Source organism: Cercospora beticola, chromosome 3 (assembly GCF_033473495.1).
Source record: "Cercospora beticola chromosome 3, complete sequence".
In the NCBI taxonomy this organism is placed as follows: Eukaryota; Fungi; Ascomycota; class Dothideomycetes; order Mycosphaerellales; family Mycosphaerellaceae; genus Cercospora; species Cercospora beticola.
In genome coordinates this window covers 3,586,251-3,605,858 of record NC_088937.1, presented here as the reverse complement: position 1 = coordinate 3,605,858, position 19,608 = coordinate 3,586,251, and the positions used below count along the sequence as shown (strand labels likewise).

The window sequence follows — 19,608 nt, the reverse complement described above, 5'->3', positions numbered from 1 at the left end:
GACAATGAGATAGGACCTAATAAGACTCACTTACCTCTCGGCACCGCAAGACGGCAGCACACATATGTTCTTGATTGGCTCGTGCTTGCGGTTACATTCATCGACCACCGGAAGGCTTCTGAGAAAGATATATGGCAATTGCAGCCAGCGCCCACTTTCCGATGGTTGTTGGCGTCGGGTTCGGAAGGCCTGGGGAATCAAGGCACCAAGTCAGATGCGCTTCGTCCAATGCGAGGATCAGTGCTGCCACAGCTCCCTCGCAGTATGATCTGTCTGAGAGGTTCTCTTGCTCACTTCCCCTTCCCTCAGCGAAGAGAGTTTTGGAAAGCAAGCCTTCTATTCCCAGAAATGCCTTGCGGCATTTGAATTCATTCTACCAACTCTCCGTTCCAAACGATCTCATGAGAGAAAGCTCGGGCAGTTGCCAAGCATCTGCATAGCTGGGTATCGTAGTCGATGACTTGTGAAGATGAAAGAAATGGTACCTGCGTGTGACGTTTTGTCATGTTATTATGCCGCTTGTGGAGAACACAAGCAAAAACCTCTCAAAGGCTTGATAATGGAGCTATATGAGCTCGTGTGTCGTACGGTCATACTTCTACAAGTGAGGAATAGCCTCGATACCAGTCCGCGAGAGCATTTTTCAACTCGTAACGCCAAAGCCTAGACGCCGTGTGTATGCATCGTGTCGAGAGATTGCTCGCTGCTCTTACTCGTTCATAAGGTAGTAGAGCTGGCTGATGCTCTCGCCGTGGTGATTACGGCGAATAGCCTCGGCCAGGAGCGAGCTGACGTCCAGAACAACTAGTTTCTTCGAGTTCAGTCTCTTCTCTTCCGGGATTGGGAAAGCGTTTGTGACGATCACGGCCTCGATTTCTCGACATTGTTCGAGTTGCTCGAGACAATCACCGCCGAAGAGCCCATGCGTAGCCATGCAGTAGACCTTGCTAGCGCTGCCACGCTTGACAACTGTCTCGGCTGCTGCAATCCACGAACCGGCCTTGTCGATCATGTCGTCCACAATTACTACCGGCTTATTGCGTACACTGCCGACCAGCGTGACGTGAGTTTCAATTTCTGGGTTGGCAAGTGCCTCTTCTTCCTCTTCGTCAGAGTGCGTTGCGTCGCCGGTGCCACCCAGTCCGCCATCACCTCCATGACCACCGACCCAGCGAGAAGATGCCGCCGAAAGGATCGATTGTGTCATATGATCGGGCACACCATCGTCTTCACTAGAAGACCGATGGCCACGGTGTTCCGAGTATTGCGATGCACTTGGTGAGGGTACATCATCGTCAACGATGTGGCCATGGATAAGACGACCTGTGATGACATCCCGAGCGTGGTCGTCGGCCTCGTCATCACCCTCTGGCTCTTCGTACCCATCATCGTCGCGATAGACCGGCTCGACTGTAGGCAAGGTACGAGCTGGTCTCAAGATGAGCTCTTCTTCGCCTGCAGTTTGTTTCGCTTCTGTCTCCTTGGCTGGCTGGTCGTCTCCCGCACTGTCAGGACGATGTGAGTTAGCAAGAGGGCTAGGATCGCCATTGGTAGCACCCCGCGCTCGCCCAGTCATGGGCGCAGAGGTCACAGCTCGTTGGATGTGCTGTCCGGGCCTGGGAGGCTGTCGGATACTGTTGCCGCGCGACCGCGCATTTGGACTCGTTGGCGCCCAGTCCCGCTCTTTTGGCGTAGCATCGTCTCGCTCCGAGGCTTTGCGAAGCTCCTCTGCCTCCTTCTTCAGAGCGTTGTGCTCATCTGTGCCGTCGTTGCCGAGGGTGTCCAGAATGGCAGAATTGTACATGCTCATAGACATTTGCGTCCTCTTTCTGCGATCTGTGGTCACAATGCCGAAACTCAGGCCAAGCTTGTCCGCAAGACTGGTCACCCGCTTTGTGCCGCCTGGGTTCTTGCTGACCACGACCGTTTCCCACCAGTCTGGAATATGCATGCGGATCCATTTGCCCAGCAGTGGCTCTGCGAAAAGATTGTCCACAGGACATTTGAAGAAACCCTGCATCTGTGTAGCGTGTAGGTCAATGGTAATGACATGGTCCACGCCGGCGACCTTCATCAGGTTGGCGAGCATGCGTGCCGTGATGGCGCCACGGTGCGACTTCTTCTTGGACTGGCGGGAGTAGGGAAAATACGGCATGACCGCTGGGGCTTGCATTAGAGACTCGAAGCTCCATCTCGCGGCTCTGGAGCATGTGGTGCTCACCTGTGATGGACCGTGCCGAGCCACCTTTGCAGGCATTGATCATGATGAGCATCTCCATGACATTGTCGTTGATCCTGCTCCGTCAGCGCAAGCCGTGCTACTCAGGACGGACTGAGATCTCATACTGGCTACTGCCGCTCTGCACGATGAAGACATCTTGGTCACGGACCGACGTCTCTGCCAGATGAGTCAGTATTGCGAGCGCGTTGCCGCCGCGTGTTCGGTGGGTGCGTACTGATCTCGACAGAAGTCTCGCCATTGGCAAACTTCTTCAAGTCGACCTTGGACGGCTTCTGACCCAGTCGTTCGCAGATGGCCTCCACCAGGTGCGGGTGGGAGGAGCCGGAGAAGATGCATGCACCTCGCATTTTGGCTGCAGGTCGACGGGAGGAGGTGTCTGGGCGAAGTGTTAGAAGTTGCGGGTCGATAACCTCCACAGAGGCATCACCGAATGTGAGACTCGGAGGACGTGGTCGCTGGTTACATGGTGGATAAGAGAGAAGCAACTAGCTCCCGAGTGCAGAGGAAAAAAGCTGTGACGAAGCTCTTCGCTCGGCGCAACCCTAAAAATTGCCGACCGTGCACGTGCTCACTTTCCATTCACGCTCGGAGATCCACTATGTTCTGCATGCTGTGTGGTTGATGAACTGAGGTGATTAGTTGGACTGGTGTCCTCGATGCATCGCCCTTCGTACACATACATTGGAGCGATGCTCTCTATCCTCTCTCTTCACTGCCCAAGCCGTGGGCAACTTTGTTGGGACGATGACATGGACTCCCAGGCAGCAACGACCAACATGAGGCATGCATGCTGACCATTGGAGTGAGCACGTGTGGTGTGCCTGAACGTTGTTTTGTATAGTCCTTTATATGAAGGAGAGTAGGATCTAAAATGACAGGACAGGAGAGCAATTGTACTTTGTGTGAGTGCATTCTCTATCCTGCTTCTGGATGTCGACTCTCCAGCTTCCGACAGAATAAAGCAACCTCGTAATCCTTCTGCGGTACAATCTGCACAAAGTCAAAGCCAACACGTTTGTAGAAAGCCTTCAGCTTATCGTTCCCAGCCCAGCAGTCCAAGAAGATTGTGCCTCGGGTGTGCTTCGCTTCGATGGACTCCACGGCGCCATCTATCAGTATTCTACCCAGTCCACGCCCTTGAAGATCAGGCCGAAGCATAATAGAATGCATGTACAGCCAGGGCTCCACATGATGCGAGATATCGAGAGACTGGTCTTCGTATTCCTCTGCAATGACTGATGGGGTCATTGGTATGACAAAGGCACAGCCAACAAGGCGTGCATTGTTTTTGATCGCGTAGCAATGTCCTGCTGCTATTGCCTTCTTCACATCTTGAAGATCGAGAGGCCCTATCTGCTGCAGGCTTCCTGATGCTGTGAGTGCGTTCTGCACCTCGGAAGACAGGTCGACAATTGTCTGAGCATCCTCAGTGCCTGCTTTGCTGATGACAGTGTCCGTGCTATCCATGCGGTCGGTGGGTCTGCCTGTCAAGCTGTCGTCGTTTGGAAGATAGAAGACCGAGTTTCCAGGTCCAGTAAGTTACTAGGTCAGCATCATGTTTCGTTTGCTTACTTCACCAAGCTCATTACCAGGTCATGTCGGCAGCCACCGTGCGTGTGAGCCAGCACAGTTATACCAGTCCCTGTGGCGTAGTACAGATTTATGTCCCTGCACTTGTGCAGATCTGCTAGCTTGGCAGGAGATACGAGTCATTTGAGGAGAAACATGAATAGCACAGCTGGGAGTTCGCAGCTGGCACAATCACATGCTCGGCGGTGTGACGGATGAACGAGGCGGCGATGGAGCAACTGAAAGTGGAAAGAGAATCCAGTTTTCTGGTAGAGATCAGGTCGCGTGTGTTTCTGAATGACGATGGCCGCGTGATGACGTTCGCACTCGCCCAGAATTCGATTGCCTGCCCCACTGCTACGGACGGATCTTGAGAGTTGAAGGGTTGAGAGGCCAGTTTGCTCCTGCAACCACTTGCCTGCATCTCTGCCTCCAAACCATCCACAAACACCGCCGACGTCCTGCCTGCGTCGTCGACTACCACATCACCAGCAGACACTATCAGCGTCTATCACTGCGACACCGCTCCGCGCCCCGCCGATTACCGCCGTCAGCTTCAGCTGAACAGACACCATGGCGCCTCCAGCCACGTCCGCGAACGAGCCTCTGCAAGAGCGCTTGTTGAAGCTTGCTCAGGTATGGCGAAGATAAAGGAAGAGAAAGAGCGCGTGCTAAGATCTACCAGACGCTCCAATTCGCATGGTTCGTCGGCCACGTCACCCTCCTGTTGACCACGCTCCGATACTCGTTGAGCTATATCTTCTTCAACTACTACAGCCGCTGGGCGCAGTTCAGCTACCGCACTGCCTTCATTGCCGCTGCCGCGACATACGGTATTGTTGTATTCAAGGGCTACCGCGCCCGCGCAAAGGCTGGCAAGCAGCCAAGCAGCCCATTGGCTCTGGCTGGCGATGAAAATGTGCAATACCTTGGTGAGTTCTTTATGATATGCGTCAATGCGACTTCTAGCTAACGCATCCCAGCTATGGCCTTGATCTGGCTCTTCTCCAGGCAATACCCGCTCGCACTTCTCCCATACGCCGTGTACAGCGTCTTCCACGTCCTTACCTACACTCGCGGAATTCTTCTTCCAGTCTTGCAGCCACAGCCAGCTGCTGCCGCAGGCCAGAAGCCAGCTGGTGGCCTCGCAGACACCATTGGCGGGTTTGTTAAGAACTACTACGACGCCAGCATGTCCATTGTGGCCGCTCTTGAGCTTGCTCTTTGGTTCCGCATTTTCGGCTCCGCTCTCATCTTTGTCAAGGGAAGCTGGATCATCCTCCTCGCATACACCATCTTCCTCCGCGCACGCATCAGCCAAAGCACCTTCGTCCAAGGCATGATCAGACAGCTTGGTGCTCGTGGTGACGCTCTTACTCAGCGCCAGGATGTTCCACCTGCCGCTCGCCAGGCCTGGGAGACCGCCAAGAATGTGCTCAAGACCATTCACGACCAGACTGACGTGTCTGGGTACATTCAGGGTGGTGCCCAGCCAGCTAAGAAGGCTCAGTAGATGCAACGGACAAGTGGTATCACGAGCAATCACGAGTCACGCCGAAACGGCCGAAACACACAACGATGGCGTCAAACTTGAGGTGGAGATAAGCATGAAAAGAAGATGTCGAGAGCAGAGACACTAAAGCGGAGGCCGAAGCGCAATGGAGGCGCTCAGAATGAGACGGTGGATGCGAGATAGTGAGGATTACGGTTGTCACAACAGTATGCTTCTGCAACTGGCTGCAGGGCACTGAGAGAAGCATTCTTGGCTTGTGCTATTGTGTAGCAGTTCAGCGATAGACGCCAGACATGATCTGATATGGTTCTTTGCATAACTTACATTCTTCACCGCATCTATTCAAGCATTACAATGAGCTTTCCCGGCACTGACAAACCGATAGTAGAAGGTAGGCATGTTGGTCGACTTGCTGAAGTTGTGCAATTTATGCTTTGTGCCAAGACTTGTGCCAATGGTCGACAGGCAAGAGCATCCAGCATCACTTCCATCATCTTACTTCCGTCTCCCCTCGCTCGATCCTCCTCGCTATAGAAAATCAAGAGCCTCACGAGATGGCGCCCATTCCATAAGCACCACAAAAACCCGACGCGATGTCACCCACCTACATACTTCTCTAATGCACCCCGCATTAAATGCTGATGTGACTGCAGCTGCTGATCTCCACGACCTGAGAAAGTAAGCGGCTACCACATTCGCAAAGAGCTCAGCTCTCATGCATAGCAAGCACCAGACTTCCGGAAAAGGCGCGGAGCTGATCCCTAGCTGGGACAGCACAGAAAGAAGAAGAGCCAAAATGGTCCTCTCGTCCGCTTCCATCCAAAAATTCGTTTCGATTTCAATTTTCACTATGGTTGCTTTGTCGTTGATATATTTGCATTCGTGGCTTGTGGCTTGGAGTCATGGGGAAGGTAATGCAGTTGGTGGAGGGTTTGATATGGGGAAAGCTGGTGGTGGAGGTATGGAGTGGGAGAATCGGCGTCAGAATTGGCATCGAAATGATGGAGTGCTGAAGTATGTGAATCCGAAAATTGGAACTTATGGAGTTACGCCGAATGGAAATGGGGGAATGATTCCTAGTGTGGGAATGCCGTTTGGGATGACGAGGTGGACGGCGCAGACGAGGGAGGTGAGTTTGATTTTCGAGCTATCGGACTGTTTGACGTCGTCCTTTGGGCTTGAGTTTTGGTTTCGAGTTGAAAAGGAACTGATGAAGCTATGCGAGAAGGATGGCCGAGGGTCCCTAAGAGATCAAGTTTCTTTGCTGACATTGACAGAACTTCATCTCACAATGTCCGTACAACGATCTGGATGAGTATATCCATGGATTCCAAGCTACGCATCAGCCGGCCATCTGGATGGGGGAGAGTGGACAGGTCGTGCTGAGTCCTGGACTGGGAAGTCCACAACCACTGTTTGAAAAGAGAGCGAGAAAGTTCAACAAGGCAGACGAGGTTTCTACTCCTTACGTCTACGAGGTGTCGATGGATGCTGCGGCTGTAGAGCAAGGGCAAAATTTGACTGAGAGTATTTACAGCCCTGTGCCGGGAGGTGCTCAGCCTGTACCGGATGATGTCAAGGAGGGTACGAATGGAAGAGTCAGGAGAAGCGAAGGCGATCTGCAAGTTGCGCGTGCGGCACAAAATAGCATTCCCTCTGCGCAGTCTGAGGCTGCGGGCAAGATCAAAGTGGCCATTACTGCTACTGATCACGTGGGACGAATGCTCATTGATTTCGGGGATCCGGAAGGACGAAGTGCTTTTCCTCATGTCTTTGTGCAAGCTACTCGCAAGAACTGGACCGGAGAGATCACACTCGATCGGAAACGACAAGAGGTCTATGGACGAAATCCTCAGCGGCAGGATTATGCCCTTGGGCCGCTGCCGGCAACGAACTTCAGTGGCTATTTTGTCTCTCGATTCTCGGAACCGTTCGTTTCGGGTACTGTCTATGTTGGTGATAAGAAGCAGTCCGGAATCATGGACGCTGAGGGCCGCTTGTTGAAGCAAGCAGAGCATGTTGGTGCTTATCTTCGATTCAGCAATCGGCAACGAGTGGTTGAAGTCCGTACAGGCGTTTCATTCGTTAGTGTCGAGCAAGCGAGATACAATCTGGACCTGGAAGCACCATACACGATATCTTTCGACCAGGCTGTTGAGAATTTGAAACATGCATGGCTCGCAAAGCTGGGGAGAGTGACCATTGAAGGAGTCAACACAACCGACAGCGAGCACGATCAACGCACGATCTGGTACACGGGTCTCTTTCACGCGTTGCAGTATCCTTCTGACTTTGCGGAAAAGGCGAGGGGCTGGACGAGTGGGTTGCGGAAGTTTTACAGTGGCTATACTGATAGCATGCATTCAGCCAAGGACTCCTACTACCAGTCGTGGTCCATCTGGGATACATTCAGAGCAGAACACAGTCTGCTCACGATGTTCGCGCCGGAGAGGGTCAATTCCATGATGCGATCGCTGGTCAGGATTTATGAATGGGCAGGTCGTTTGCCGATGTGGGCGAATGTCGTCGAGACGAACATTATGATTGGCACGCACGTGGATGCTGTAATTGCTAATGCGTTGGCCCGAGGCTTCAAGGATTTCGATATCAAAACGGCCTGGGAAGCTGTGAAGAAGAATGCTTATGAGCCGCCGATAAATGACACAGAGCTGTTGTACTACGACCGAGAAGCCAATACTCCGGACGAAGTCAGAGCAGGCCTTACAGCCTACATGGAGAAAGGCTATGTTTCAAACGACCGCTGGGCGGAAAGTGCTTCACGAACTCTCGATTACGCATTCGATGACTATGCAGCTGCAATCGTCGCTGAACATGCAGGCGACCAGAAAACTGCCAGAGCCCTCCATGAACGAAGCATGAACTACCGCAACGTCTACAATTCGGCAACGGGCTTCATGGAAGCCAAGAATGACAACGGCACCTGGGCTGGCCGCGACCAAGGTTGGACAGAAGGAGACGACTGGATCTACACCTTCAACGTCATGCACGATCCTCTTGGTCTCGCAGACCTCATGGGCGGACGCGACAAATTAAAGACTAAGCTTGACGAGTATTTCAACGACGGTCACAACGATCACACGAATGAGCCTTCGCATCATGCATCTTACCTGTATGCTGCAATCGGATACCCGGATACGACGCAAACCCTCGTACGAGACATCGCTACACAGAATTACAATGCTACGTCCGCTGGACTGAGCGGCAATGAAGATCTGGGGCAAATGAGCGCGTGGTATGTTTTCACTGCGTTAGGCTTTTATCCTCTGAATCCGGCGAGCGACGAGTACGTTGTCGGGGCACCATTCTTTGAGAATGTGACGATCAGGATCCCTGCAGGTGCAACAACAGGAGGGAGAGGTGGGAAAGAGCACGCTTTGTCAATTCTGGCGCCTGGAGCGACGAAGATGCCATTTGTCAGAGGTCTGAAGGTCGATGGACGAGTCGTGGAGAAGCCGTTGCTAAGACATGGGGAGATTGTGGGCGCGAGTAAGATAGAGTTTGATATGGCTGATAGTCCGCAGGGATGGGGTCGATGGTAACAGGATAATCTTGCATTTTCGGAGGTACGTCCTTCTATGTATAGCTTGACGTTCTCAGTTGGCTACTGATCTAGGCATCAGTATTCCAGCGCAGGAGTTGTGAATGCGGGCAGACTGCTTCACTGGAGGTATGTCATTGGTATTGCTCCACGGCACCGGTTTAGCTCATGCCAAGGAGCATGTGAGACCTCTGACGATAGGCCGTCAAATGCCGACAATGGCTTTCACTTGTGCCTGGTATTTCGCGTGACACGACAGGACGCCGATGATGCCAGTCACCATATCTTTTGTGCTCCTCACGCCATATTACCAGCCACAACTCCATCGCAACAAAACATGCGATTCGCCACTCTTTGTCCGCTCGGAAGCGAACGAGCCTGATCGCGCGAACACACGTTCACTCGGGGACCCCCAATGACGTAGCCATCAAGAGCCCCGCTCATCCTTGCAGTTATTTTCGTCCCCGCTGCACGTACATACGCAACCACGACCGGACAAACGAGCAGAAACTGTGAAATTCAAGGAACAGGAAGCACGCTAGCACGCGCGTTCCCCATTGTCCCTGTGTGTGATACAAGCTTTGCCATGTCGTGCTCGGACGATCTCATTCTGCATGAGCAATGATGCACCATACTTTCTGAAGCTCTCTTTGCGCGCCCGAGCTTTGCCAGTAAAGAAACTGGTCCAATTTTCCGCCACGAGCTACGCCTGCTACTTGCTGTGTTTCTTGCTTGTGTACCACACGAATGCTCTTACTCGCAACACCGCCACAATGGTTGGTAAGACCTCTGATGTGGGCAGTGCTGAGCAGCAGGAAAGGCATCTGAACAGCGAGAATCATGACGATGATGGCGTGTTTGGGAAGTTGAGGACGAAGTTGAAGGATACCAAGTTGCATGATGTCAAGGTATCTTGGCCATTTCCACGTCTCGGAAAACAGTGACTCTAACGAGAGTTGTAGATTGGCGCTGTGCATCTCAAGCATCGAATCGGCAAGTTCCAAAACCTGGTTAATACGAACCATCGACACGACGAGGAACACGAACAGAGAACAGATGCGAAACGAACGAGGATCGCGGAACAGCATAGATTCCAAAGCTTTGCGCCGGAGCGGGATGGAAACCTGATCAAATGGTACATCGATGGAAGAGACTACTTTCATGCTGTTTCTGTCGCATTGGAACGCGCGAAGGAGACGATTTATATCGCAGACTGGTGGCTGAGCCCGGAGCTCTTTTTACGACGACCACCTTACCACCACCAACAATGGCGACTCGATGCTGTTCTCAAGCGTGCGGCAGAGCGTGGCGTGAAGATCTACATCATTGTCTACAAAGAGGTCGAGCATGCTTTGACGTGCAACTCTCAGCACACTAAAAAGGCACTGGCTTCGCTCTGTCCTGAAGGAAGCCCAGGCTATGGCAATATCAATGTCATGCGCCATCCGGACCACAATGTGCTGGAAAATGCTTCGGATATGACATTCTACTGGGCACATCACGAAAAGTTCATCGTCATCGACTACGACCTCGCCTTCATTGGAGGTCTCGATCTCTGCTTTGGTCGCTGGGATAACAGACAACACGTCCTTGCCGATGCTCACCCAGCAGGTGTGCAAAACGAGCTGTTCCCGGGCCAGGACTTCAACAACAACAGAATCATGGACTTCCAGTCTGTGCAAGATTGGAAGAGCAATGAAGTGTCAAAGGCAGAATATGGACGCATGCCGTGGCACGATGTCGCAATGGGCCTCATTGGACCTTGTATTTACGATATCGCGGAACACTTCGTGCTGAGGTGGAATTTCTGCAAACGTGACAAGTATAAGCGCGATGATCGATATGACTGGCTTACATTGACTGGCCGAACTGGTGAAGACGAAGATCTTATCGGTGTCCAGAGGCCTAAGCACCCGGTGGGCGACTATCTCCACCATCCACTTTCACCATTGCACACGAAGCGGGGGAACCCCAGGCAGGGCAGAACGGTACAGCATCGAGACACGGAAGGAGGTGCGGCACAAGAGCTGGAACCTATCAACGATGGATCTGAGCAGTTCCTTGACGAGGCTGAAGACGTGGACGAGCATGGCTATACGCGACACCAGCATAGACATGGGCACGGATTGCAGAAAGAGCTGAAGCAGCGCGGAATCCATGGGCCAGGACATGACAAACAGAGACTTGTGGATGACCACTTGAAACCACAAGCGCAGGAGAATGCTCATGTCACCGGAAACGATCCCAAAAACGAAGGCACTGTCTCGGCCTCGGGTGGTATCGAGGAGAAGAGCAAGGGCTACGAATCGAATAAGGTCGATGATGGCATAATTGTCTCTCAAGGCACGGTTCACGCGCAACTAGTGCGCTCCTCTGCAGACTGGTCTTCTGGTATTCTGGCCGAGCAAAGCATTCAAACAGCGTATTGCCAGGTCATTAGAGCCGCGAAGCACTTCGTCTACATCGAGAACCAATTCTTCATAACGGCTACGGGAGACAAGCAATCACCAGTCCATAACCTCATCGGAGCCGCCATCGTGGATGCAGTCCTCGCTGCAGCGAAAGAGAATCGCAAGTTCAGAGTCATCATCATGATGCCTGCAATCCCAGGCTTCGCGGGAGACCTGCGGGACAGTGCAGCCGCCGGGACACGCGCGATCATGGATTACCAATATAAGTCCATCTGCAGAGGCGACGAGAGTATATTTGGCAAGATTAAAGCGGCCGGTGTGGATCCGACACAATACGTATTCTGCTTCAATCTGCGTTCGTACGATCGTCTTAACAAGACTCCCGAATTGAAGAAGCAAGAGGAGCAGAGTGGTGTCACGTATCAGGAAGTCCAGCGTGCTGAAGCTGAGGAGGTCATGGGAGATGCTGTGCATGCTAGTGAGGAAGTTGAGGGTGGTGGCAAAGCTGGAGTGCGAGAAACTGCAAAGGAGGGCAAGTTCAAAGGTCTTTTCAACAAGGCTCGCAGAACTAGCGTCGACATTGATGAGGAGGACAAAGTCCATCCTGAAGACGATAATGAGAATGCAGGGGTGCTTGCTGAGAAGAGGAGAAAGTTTGAGGAGAATGCTCATCCTAATGCTGAGGGCCATGCCAAGAGTGCTGACACTATCGCTAAGGATGCGATGTTGGGTGAGAAGAAGCCAAGTGAAGAAGGGTATCCAGGCCGCAAGGACGATGGTACGAAGGATGGAGATGATGAAGAGAGCGAGGATGCGAGACAACAAGAGTTGGAGAACTTCGTTCAAGAGGAGCTCTACATTCACGGAAAGGTGAGTTCCTCCCTTTGCATTCATCAAGTGACAAGCTGACATTGCCTACAGGTCCTCATCGTTGACGACAGAGTCGTGTTGTGCGGATCCTCCAACATCAACGACCGAAGTCAGCTGGGCTTCCATGATTCTGAGCTTACCATCGTAATGGAAGACACACGACCATTGCCATCCAAAATGGACGGCCAAGAGTATCACGCAGGGCATCACGCCGCGACACTGCGTCGCATGCTCTGGCGAGAACATCTCGGTCTTCTCCGTGCTCAAGACCTGGACGCCGAGAACGACCCAAACGCCCAGCCACCCGGAGACGCAGAGAACGACTGGTGCCAAGGAGATGAATGGGATCAATTCGTCGAAGATCCTCTATCAGACGAGCTCTGGGCAATGTGGACGAAACGCGCCACGACCAATACCAAGATTTTCAGACACTTATTCCACGCGGATCCAGATGACAACGTCAAGAATTTTGAGGATTATGACAGATTCTTAGGAGCCAAGGGCTCAAGGAAGGCAGGCCATATCTACGATCAATTCCAGCCCGTTGAAGTCGCGAGACAGGAACTGGACAAAATCAAGGGGCATATTGTGTGGATGCCATTGAGATTCTTGGAGGAAGCTGAATTGGCGGAGCGTGGGTTGCAGGTCAACTCTATGACTGAGAGTATTTATACTTAGTTCTTCGTTGGGTGTACAGTATCGGCATTTCGCATGGAGCTTGGGAGGCTTTCTCGAGGCGTTTTGGTCATATTCTGCACGCGATGCGCGCATGTAGTAGATACAAGCATTCGAATGGAAATCTTACTTCCTTCTGCCCTAATTCACACATGTTGTTTAGCTTTTGCACTTCCTTGTACCACTGTATAGGGCGTATACTGTGTTTCTCAAAACATAGCGAAATCTCAGAAACCGAACATGGACAGCCAAAACGCTGTTTACTAGTAAAATCACCTGCCGCAATCCCTGGCCTCGTGTAGGGTTAGGCTTGAGTCCGATATTTCCTCGAGGTACGAATGTTTAAATTCGATTTATATACATGTTGCTCGTTGCAGACTGCTTCTCTCGCTACAATCTGTCTCTGTTTACGTATTGGTCTGTTACTGCGCTTTGTTTTCGTATTTTTACTGCGTTGTTCAGGATATTAGGCGCGCATTGCTTCTTGAATTTGTTTCTTGGCGATTCCGCTATGTTTTGAGAAACACAGTAGCCCCACTTCCATTACTAATAATGCCACTTCTTCCGACATCGGTCTGACGCACTCGGCCCTGGTGCACACACCCACCGTTCACAACAACCACGCCACGACTCCAGATTCCCTCACTTTCCCCACACTCATCTATCAATTCAACCCACACCCGATCGAACCGCAGAAATGGGCGCCTTCTACGAAACCATCCCCGAAAACATCTACGCATGGATCCTCCAACAAAAAATGCTCTGGGTCGCAACCGCCCCGCTCTCGAAATCCGGCCACATCAACGTCTCGCCCAAAGGCGGGGAATATTTTGGACTCATTGATCATAAGACTTTTTGGTATATGGATTTATCTGGATCGGGCTGTGAGACTATAGCGCATTTGAGGGAGAATGGGAGGATTACGGTTATGTTTCAGGCTTTTGAGGGGAGTCCGAGGATTGTGAGGTTGTGGGGGAGAGGTGAGTTATGGAGATGAAGATGGAGGGGATGGGAGTTGGGGGTGAGGATGGGGAGATGGTTTGGGGTTTTTGGATTGTGGTTGCTGATGTGTGTGTCTTTATGTTAGGTCGTATTCTGGAACGCGAATCTCCGGCTTTCAACGATTTTATTCAGAAGAACTCCGTCGAGATTATCCCTGCGACGAGGTCGATTATTATTGTTGATGTTCATCAAGTTGGAAGTTCGTGTGGGTATAGTGTTCCGATGTATGAGTTTAAGAGTTTTCGGCAGACTCTTAATCAGGTTTTTGAGAAGAGGAAGGAGAAGTTTGATGCTGGGAAGGAGGATGAGTCGATGGATCATTATGTGAGTGGTGCATTGATTTTCTGGGTACTGGTATTATCGGTGCTGACGGGTGTGAAGTGGACATATAAGTCTCAATGGTCGATTGACGGGCTTCCTGGGATGCAAAGAGGACTTGATGCTTCGGCGAAGTATGGCGTGGAGCCGCTCGTGAAGATGGTAAGTCCACTTGGAGCCGTGACCGGATTTCCCTAATGCATGGCACAGACTGGACCTTATGCACCAGCAGCACCCTTTGGCCCAAAGTCCTTCAAGCTCGGCCATTATTTGAATTATCAGATTGCAAAGGCCAAGACGACTCAAGTACCGCTTCTGGATGTACTTATTCTGCTTTTCGTTGCTCTGATCGCTGGCTTCGCAATTGCTACGTATGCGCCGGAACTCACGCAGACATATCGAGCGAATATTGCGAAGCTCTTGAAGGTTTGAATCTACCGAGAAATGCTTCACGATTTTACGATTTTTTTCAGCACAGCGACCTTCACTCTCTTTATCCTGCACTCTGCGAGACAACAAATCGCACCATGCTGTCTTAGCATCATTGCAGTGAGACAACGATTCATGTTACAGGTATTGCAGTTTCATCGACAGCTTTGAACAGCATATAGGTCCTGGTACCTGTGGATGTACACTGTTGGTACTGGCAGTGCTCAAAGCCTTATAACACTAATCGCGAAAGCGTCCTCTAGGTCATTATAAATCATCACCCTAAACCGCGAAGGAGTGCAAAGCATTATCGATCACAAGTCTCATATCAGAAGGACAACTCGAAATTCTGCCGACCAATCACGTTGACATTCACCAAGTGAGCTGCACCTGATGCGAGCGACTTTCACTGGTTGAGGCCACAAACTCCCGTCGCATCCTTGAACCTTTCACCCCGCTGCTCTTCACCTACATTATTTACTACAGGCCCTGCCTTGCAGCCCTGACTTCGCACTTCTCACCCATTAGTCAAGTCAAGATACGCCAACGAAGGCAAACCCACCACGTCAGAAGCAAGCATGGCTTCTACCTCCCAGTCCTCCAAGCTCGAAGGCGATATCGAGTCCGTAACTGTCGAATCGGCCACTGTCGGCGAAGACAAGCAGCGAGACCACTTCAACTTCCTCGAACTGCCACCGGAACTGCGCCTCATCGTCTACGAGTTGGTACTGTTCAGCGACTTCGACGAACGAGACTTCCCTCCACCGAAGACAGTAGCACAACCCGTCTACTATGTCTCTCGAGGCCTGCAGGCTGAATCAGAGTGGACTTATATTAAGGCAATCCAGCGCTACCACAGCAGCCTTTCCGATCACGTCTGCGAAGCCTTCGATAAAGCTTCGGCTGCATGCCAGGAAGAGATGAATCATGTCCACTTCATGCTGGCGTCTTTCGCCACCATGTCCGAGGAGGAGTACCGGGTTGCAGATGATCACATGGAAGAACTCGTGGTGAAGACCGATGAGTCGAAAGCTGAGTGCGAGAGAATCAAGAAGGTGGTCGTGGAGTGTCAGGAGAGAGTTGAAGGAGAGCTGATCAAAGTGCTCAACAAGAGGGTGGCAGCGGCCAAGGCCATGATGGCTGAGGCGGCCAAGTTGAAGGAGGCAGTCTCTTTCTTGTCGGCTGCCAAGGAGGTGAGGGAGGCTTGGTCAGAGTCCACTGCAGGCCAGTGAGTCTGCAGGTCGGCAGAATTACACCAGCGCAGGATGCTACGAACCACAAACACGAGTATTTATATGGACGAGCCTGATTCATAGACCATCAAATCCATGAAATGCTATGTTGAGTTCCCACCATGGCCGTCGTAGCTGTACAACATAGAGGTAGACAGATCCTGTGCGTCTGTCTCGTTCTGCTTCACGGCCGGAAAGATGCAGATTTGTCCGATCACTCCTCCAAGTTTTGTCACGGGGATGTTCACCAAGAGGATCGCGCTTCACTGTGACGCCGTTCACTTGTCGCGGCCACTCCTATAGTTCATAGTCACAGCTGATCTTGTCATTACCCTCCTCTGCTCCATACCTCCGGAAGCTCACGGCACTGAACAACATAAATCATCAAAGACAACACCAAGCCATCAAAGTACAACATGTCTTCCCAATCTGGAGCCTCCCATCGCGATGACGGTCTCGAGTCCCCTGTCCCTCATCCTACCACTCCATCCGAGAATCGGACATCTCACTTCAGACTGCTCGATCTCCCCCCAGAGCTGCGTTTGATTATCAACGAGTTCGTGCTATTCAGCGACTTCGAAGAGTGTGCACCATTCTCACGCGGTTCTCTTGTACACCCTCTCTATTACGTCTCTCGTGAGATGCAAGCCGAAGTTGAGCCCACGTACATCAAAGCGCTCGACAACTACGAGGATCGAGTCAGGGACACAGTTCACGTGGCACTTAAGAGAATGGCTTCTACATGTCAGGCAACTGTGGATCACTCAGAAGCGATGCGCCAAGCTGAGGAAGCGGGCAACATGACCCGCGAGGATTGGCGCAAGGGGAGGGTTGTCTCCCGAGAATTGGAAGCGGAGAGACGCGAGGCGATGAATGAATGGTTGCTCCTGGACAAGAAAGGTGCCAGACGTAAGCTTGAGATCGAGCTGCAGACTACGAGGATCAATCTGGCGAGGGCTAGGGAGGAGGAGGACGAGGCGGAGGAGGCAGAAGTCGACGAGGCAAGCGACTCAGACTGAGAAGTTAGAACCAGTTGTTTGCGAGAAGCCTGCTGTTGGAGGGTGATGTTGCTACCGCAGCGAATGCTATGGGAATCAGGAGAAGCGCTACATGATGATCAATTCAAGAGCGGAGAGGTACGCAATCGCCTACTCGAGCAGACGGAGGGAATTCTTGATGTATGACCCGCTCGGAGGCGCAATGGGCGTTACTGGTTGAAGAGCTCAGACTGTCGAGATATTCTTAAAGAACATAGATTATCACGTCGGCTGATCCACGTTGTCGTTCATGATAGTTTTAATCGAGCATCATGACTTGTGATCGTAAAGTTTTGATAGTCTTGAAGCTTGTTGTACCACGCTCAGAGAGATCCGTGGTCATTATGCCATCTGGTGGCGGCAGTTCCGTTTTTTGTCGAGCAGGAGCCAGGTCATATGGTACATCTTGGGTACTGAAGACTCAAAGTTGTAGTGAACATGGACTACCACCTTCCACCTTCCACCTTCCATCGACCGCAAAGCAGTTGCGAACGCAGCGCGCCAAGAGTTTGGGGGAGGTGGGTCGAATACACAGTTTCCGTTAGAAGATCAGATGGTTGGCGATGCACTCATGATGATCCTACGTGACATGTCCATTCCAAACCTTGCATGGAAATTAAGGCAGCAATGGCTTTTCGCACCGACCTAGAACGATACCTGGGGACGAAGTCTCTAGATTTTGCCGCAGAAAAACGTCGGTACAATGCATCGAAAGGTGCACTCTTTGGACGTTTACCTGGACGAGCAGGAAGTTGAAGGGGGTATATCGGAGAATGTATTTTGAGGCGCATCTTTTGCCGCGAAAATAGGTTGCTAGTGGGTATAAGCCGGATGGTGTAGCGAGTTGCTCTAAATGCAAGTCCCGATCCTAAGTGGTATACGGCGAATACACGGTTCCAGTCGCACTCGCAACCTCTCTCAGTTTCTTATTCGTCCGCTTCAAGAACATTTTCGTGCTGAAGGCAAAACCAAAAGCCAGTCCGCCAAATACGAGCATCAAAATAAACGCCAGTCTGTAAGTCGGTCTCTCCTCGTCTCGGAAAAAGTATGGACTGATGATATTTCCAACATGGCCGATGATATTGACGATCGCTCCACCAGCTGCTCGTTTCTCAGGTGTAGCGGAAAGTGTACTGACGGCCCAGCTATAGACGAGCGCATTTGCGGCGAAAGATCCGGGAGCATACAGGAAAGATGCCACGTAGCGCGGGATGGTAGCGGAGCCGTCCGTGGCTACCGTGATGATGAAGCCGATGGCTGCGGCAAGGAGGCCACCGCTGATATGCCAGCCGCGTTCTTTGATGCGGTCTGAGTTCCATGCCAGGACGAAGGAGACGATCGCGCCGGTGACATAAGGTGGCGCCGTGAGCAGGAGGGATACTGTGTTTGATCCAATGTTGAAGCCCCGCAGGAGAGTTGGGAAAAAGAAGTTGAAGCTTTCCGATTGTTAGCATGTCATCATTTGCTTTGTGCTGATGGGATACGTACCCATATGATGCTGTCATTGTGAGGTTCAACAGAGTCTGGCAAATTTGTCAGAATGAATCTACATCTTTCATGATCTGGTCGGCTTACGAATAGGTATAGTTTAGGATCAACAAGACACAGCTTAACACCATGCCATATACCTGCTGTGCCGGAAGCTCCAGTGACACGATCGGCCTCCATGCGAGCTTCGGCAAGGCGACGCATATCTTCGTTCATTGACCACGTCTGGCTTCCAGTTTTTGAGTGCGGGTAGTCTGGCAGTGTCCAGAACGCAGCAACTCCGCAGACGACGGACATGAGAGCTTCGAGGATGAATAGCCTGCGTTGATGAATTAGCTTCTGTGGACACCAAACTCATGGCTGAATATACCATTGCCAGCCGGCGAGACCGCTCACACCGTCCATTTGGAAGATCCCGGCTGCGAGCACTCCGGACAGGGCCTGAGCGAGGACCAGGCCGCTGTACAGAATGGCGGTTCTGAGAGCAAGCTCTTTTCTTGTGTACCAACAGGTCATCAAATACACAGCCTGGCACAGATCAGCACGGGTTCGATTAATCTTGAAGGAAGAGAGTAACCCACTCCAGGAAATAGCGGCGCCTCAGTAATTCCGAGGAAGAATCGAATGACGAACAATGTCTCTGGACTTGAAGCCGCTGCTGTCGAAGCCGAAACAGCAGACCAGATCATGACAGTAGCAGGAAGGTAGATTCCAGGTCGAACACGCGTCAATAGCATATTGCTTGGGAGTTGAGCAAGCATGTAACCGACAGTCAGTACAGAGACTGCAATATTGTAATCTTCTGGTCCCATGTTGAGATCCTCCTCAATGGTGTTGAGTCGCGCTTGAGCGATGTTGGTCCGATCCAGGTAGTTGTTCAGGTAGAGAACCCATAGTGTCGGCAGCAAAGTGAAGTCCAGCTTGCGTACAAGTGCTCTTTCTGTGACTCTCCAGTCTGGTAGATTGAGGGCGGCGATGGGCTCGAAGTTGTAGTATCCTTCTGAGCTTTTGACTTCGCTGACTTTGTTCGCCGAATTGACGCTCTCGAGCTTGAGATCGGTCGAATTGTCGTCCGCAACGATCTTGTCGTCCAATCGAGTCGGGCTCTCGCCGCCATTTGGTCTGGTCGTCATGTTGGGCTTCGAGCAGTACTGACGCTGTCACTGCAACAGCACGTTCGAGCTGCTTCATATTTTGTGACCGTCATGATCCCAACTTATAAGATGCAACTTCCGGATAAAACATTCGTCGGTCCAGGTGCCA

The 19,608-nt window shown here is 51.7% G+C and overlaps 9 protein-coding genes across 9 annotated transcripts; 6 read left to right on the top strand and 3 right to left on the bottom strand.

Moving 5' to 3' along the window:
- Positions 1–709: 709 nt before the first annotated feature.
- On the bottom strand, positions 710–2,589 carry RHO25_005414 (uncharacterized protein; the record flags this gene model as incomplete). The annotated part of the gene is made up of 4 exons (XM_023596317.2): positions 710–2,160; positions 2,222–2,295; positions 2,347–2,398; positions 2,457–2,589. 4 exons carry the CDS (start codon positions 2,587–2,589, stop codon positions 710–712), a joined length of 1,710 nt encoding a protein of 569 aa, XP_023456818.1.
- Positions 2,590–3,157: 568 nt separating this feature from the next.
- On the bottom strand, positions 3,158–3,709 carry RHO25_005413 (uncharacterized protein; the record flags this gene model as incomplete). The annotated part of the gene is made up of 1 exon (XM_023596316.2): positions 3,158–3,709. One exon carries the CDS (start codon positions 3,707–3,709, stop codon positions 3,158–3,160), a length of 552 nt encoding a protein of 183 aa, XP_023456823.1.
- A 675-nt stretch (positions 3,710–4,384) lies between these two features.
- Positions 4,385–5,324, top strand: RHO25_005412 (uncharacterized protein; the record flags this gene model as incomplete). The annotated part of the gene is made up of 3 exons (XM_023596315.2): positions 4,385–4,447; positions 4,497–4,743; positions 4,795–5,324. 3 exons carry the CDS (start codon positions 4,385–4,387, stop codon positions 5,322–5,324), a joined length of 840 nt encoding a protein of 279 aa, XP_023456824.1.
- Positions 5,325–6,261: 937 nt separating this feature from the next.
- Positions 6,262–8,884, top strand: RHO25_005411 (uncharacterized protein; the record flags this gene model as incomplete). The annotated part of the gene is made up of 2 exons (XM_023596314.2): positions 6,262–6,453; positions 6,602–8,884. The coding sequence occupies 2 exons, from the start codon at positions 6,262–6,264 to the stop codon at positions 8,882–8,884; spliced, it is 2,475 nt and encodes an 824-aa protein (XP_023456821.1).
- Positions 8,885–9,497: 613 nt separating this feature from the next.
- On the top strand, positions 9,498–12,842 carry RHO25_005410 (uncharacterized protein; the record flags this gene model as incomplete). The annotated part of the gene is made up of 3 exons (XM_023596313.2): positions 9,498–9,791; positions 9,846–12,164; positions 12,216–12,842. 3 exons carry the CDS (start codon positions 9,498–9,500, stop codon positions 12,840–12,842), a joined length of 3,240 nt encoding a protein of 1,079 aa, XP_023456822.1.
- Positions 12,843–13,536: 694 nt separating this feature from the next.
- On the top strand, positions 13,537–14,591 carry RHO25_005409 (uncharacterized protein; the record flags this gene model as incomplete). The annotated part of the gene is made up of 4 exons (XM_023596312.2): positions 13,537–13,819; positions 13,927–14,165; positions 14,223–14,321; positions 14,370–14,591. 4 exons carry the CDS (start codon positions 13,537–13,539, stop codon positions 14,589–14,591), a joined length of 843 nt encoding a protein of 280 aa, XP_023457639.1.
- Positions 14,592–15,166: 575 nt separating this feature from the next.
- On the top strand, positions 15,167–15,820 carry RHO25_005408 (uncharacterized protein; the record flags this gene model as incomplete). The annotated part of the gene is made up of 1 exon (XM_023596311.1): positions 15,167–15,820. The coding sequence occupies one exon, from the start codon at positions 15,167–15,169 to the stop codon at positions 15,818–15,820; it is 654 nt and encodes a 217-aa protein (XP_023457638.1).
- Positions 15,821–16,236: 416 nt separating this feature from the next.
- Positions 16,237–16,839, top strand: RHO25_005407 (uncharacterized protein; the record flags this gene model as incomplete). Its single annotated transcript, XM_023596310.1, has 1 exon — positions 16,237–16,839. The coding sequence occupies one exon, from the start codon at positions 16,237–16,239 to the stop codon at positions 16,837–16,839; it is 603 nt and encodes a 200-aa protein (XP_023457635.1).
- Positions 16,840–17,725: 886 nt separating this feature from the next.
- Positions 17,726–19,478, bottom strand: RHO25_005406 (uncharacterized protein; the record flags this gene model as incomplete). Its single annotated transcript, XM_023596309.2, has 5 exons — positions 17,726–18,293; positions 18,346–18,380; positions 18,433–18,664; positions 18,716–18,873; positions 18,927–19,478. The coding sequence occupies 5 exons, from the start codon at positions 19,476–19,478 to the stop codon at positions 17,726–17,728; spliced, it is 1,545 nt and encodes a 514-aa protein (XP_023457634.1).
- Positions 19,479–19,608: the final 130 nt, after the last annotated feature.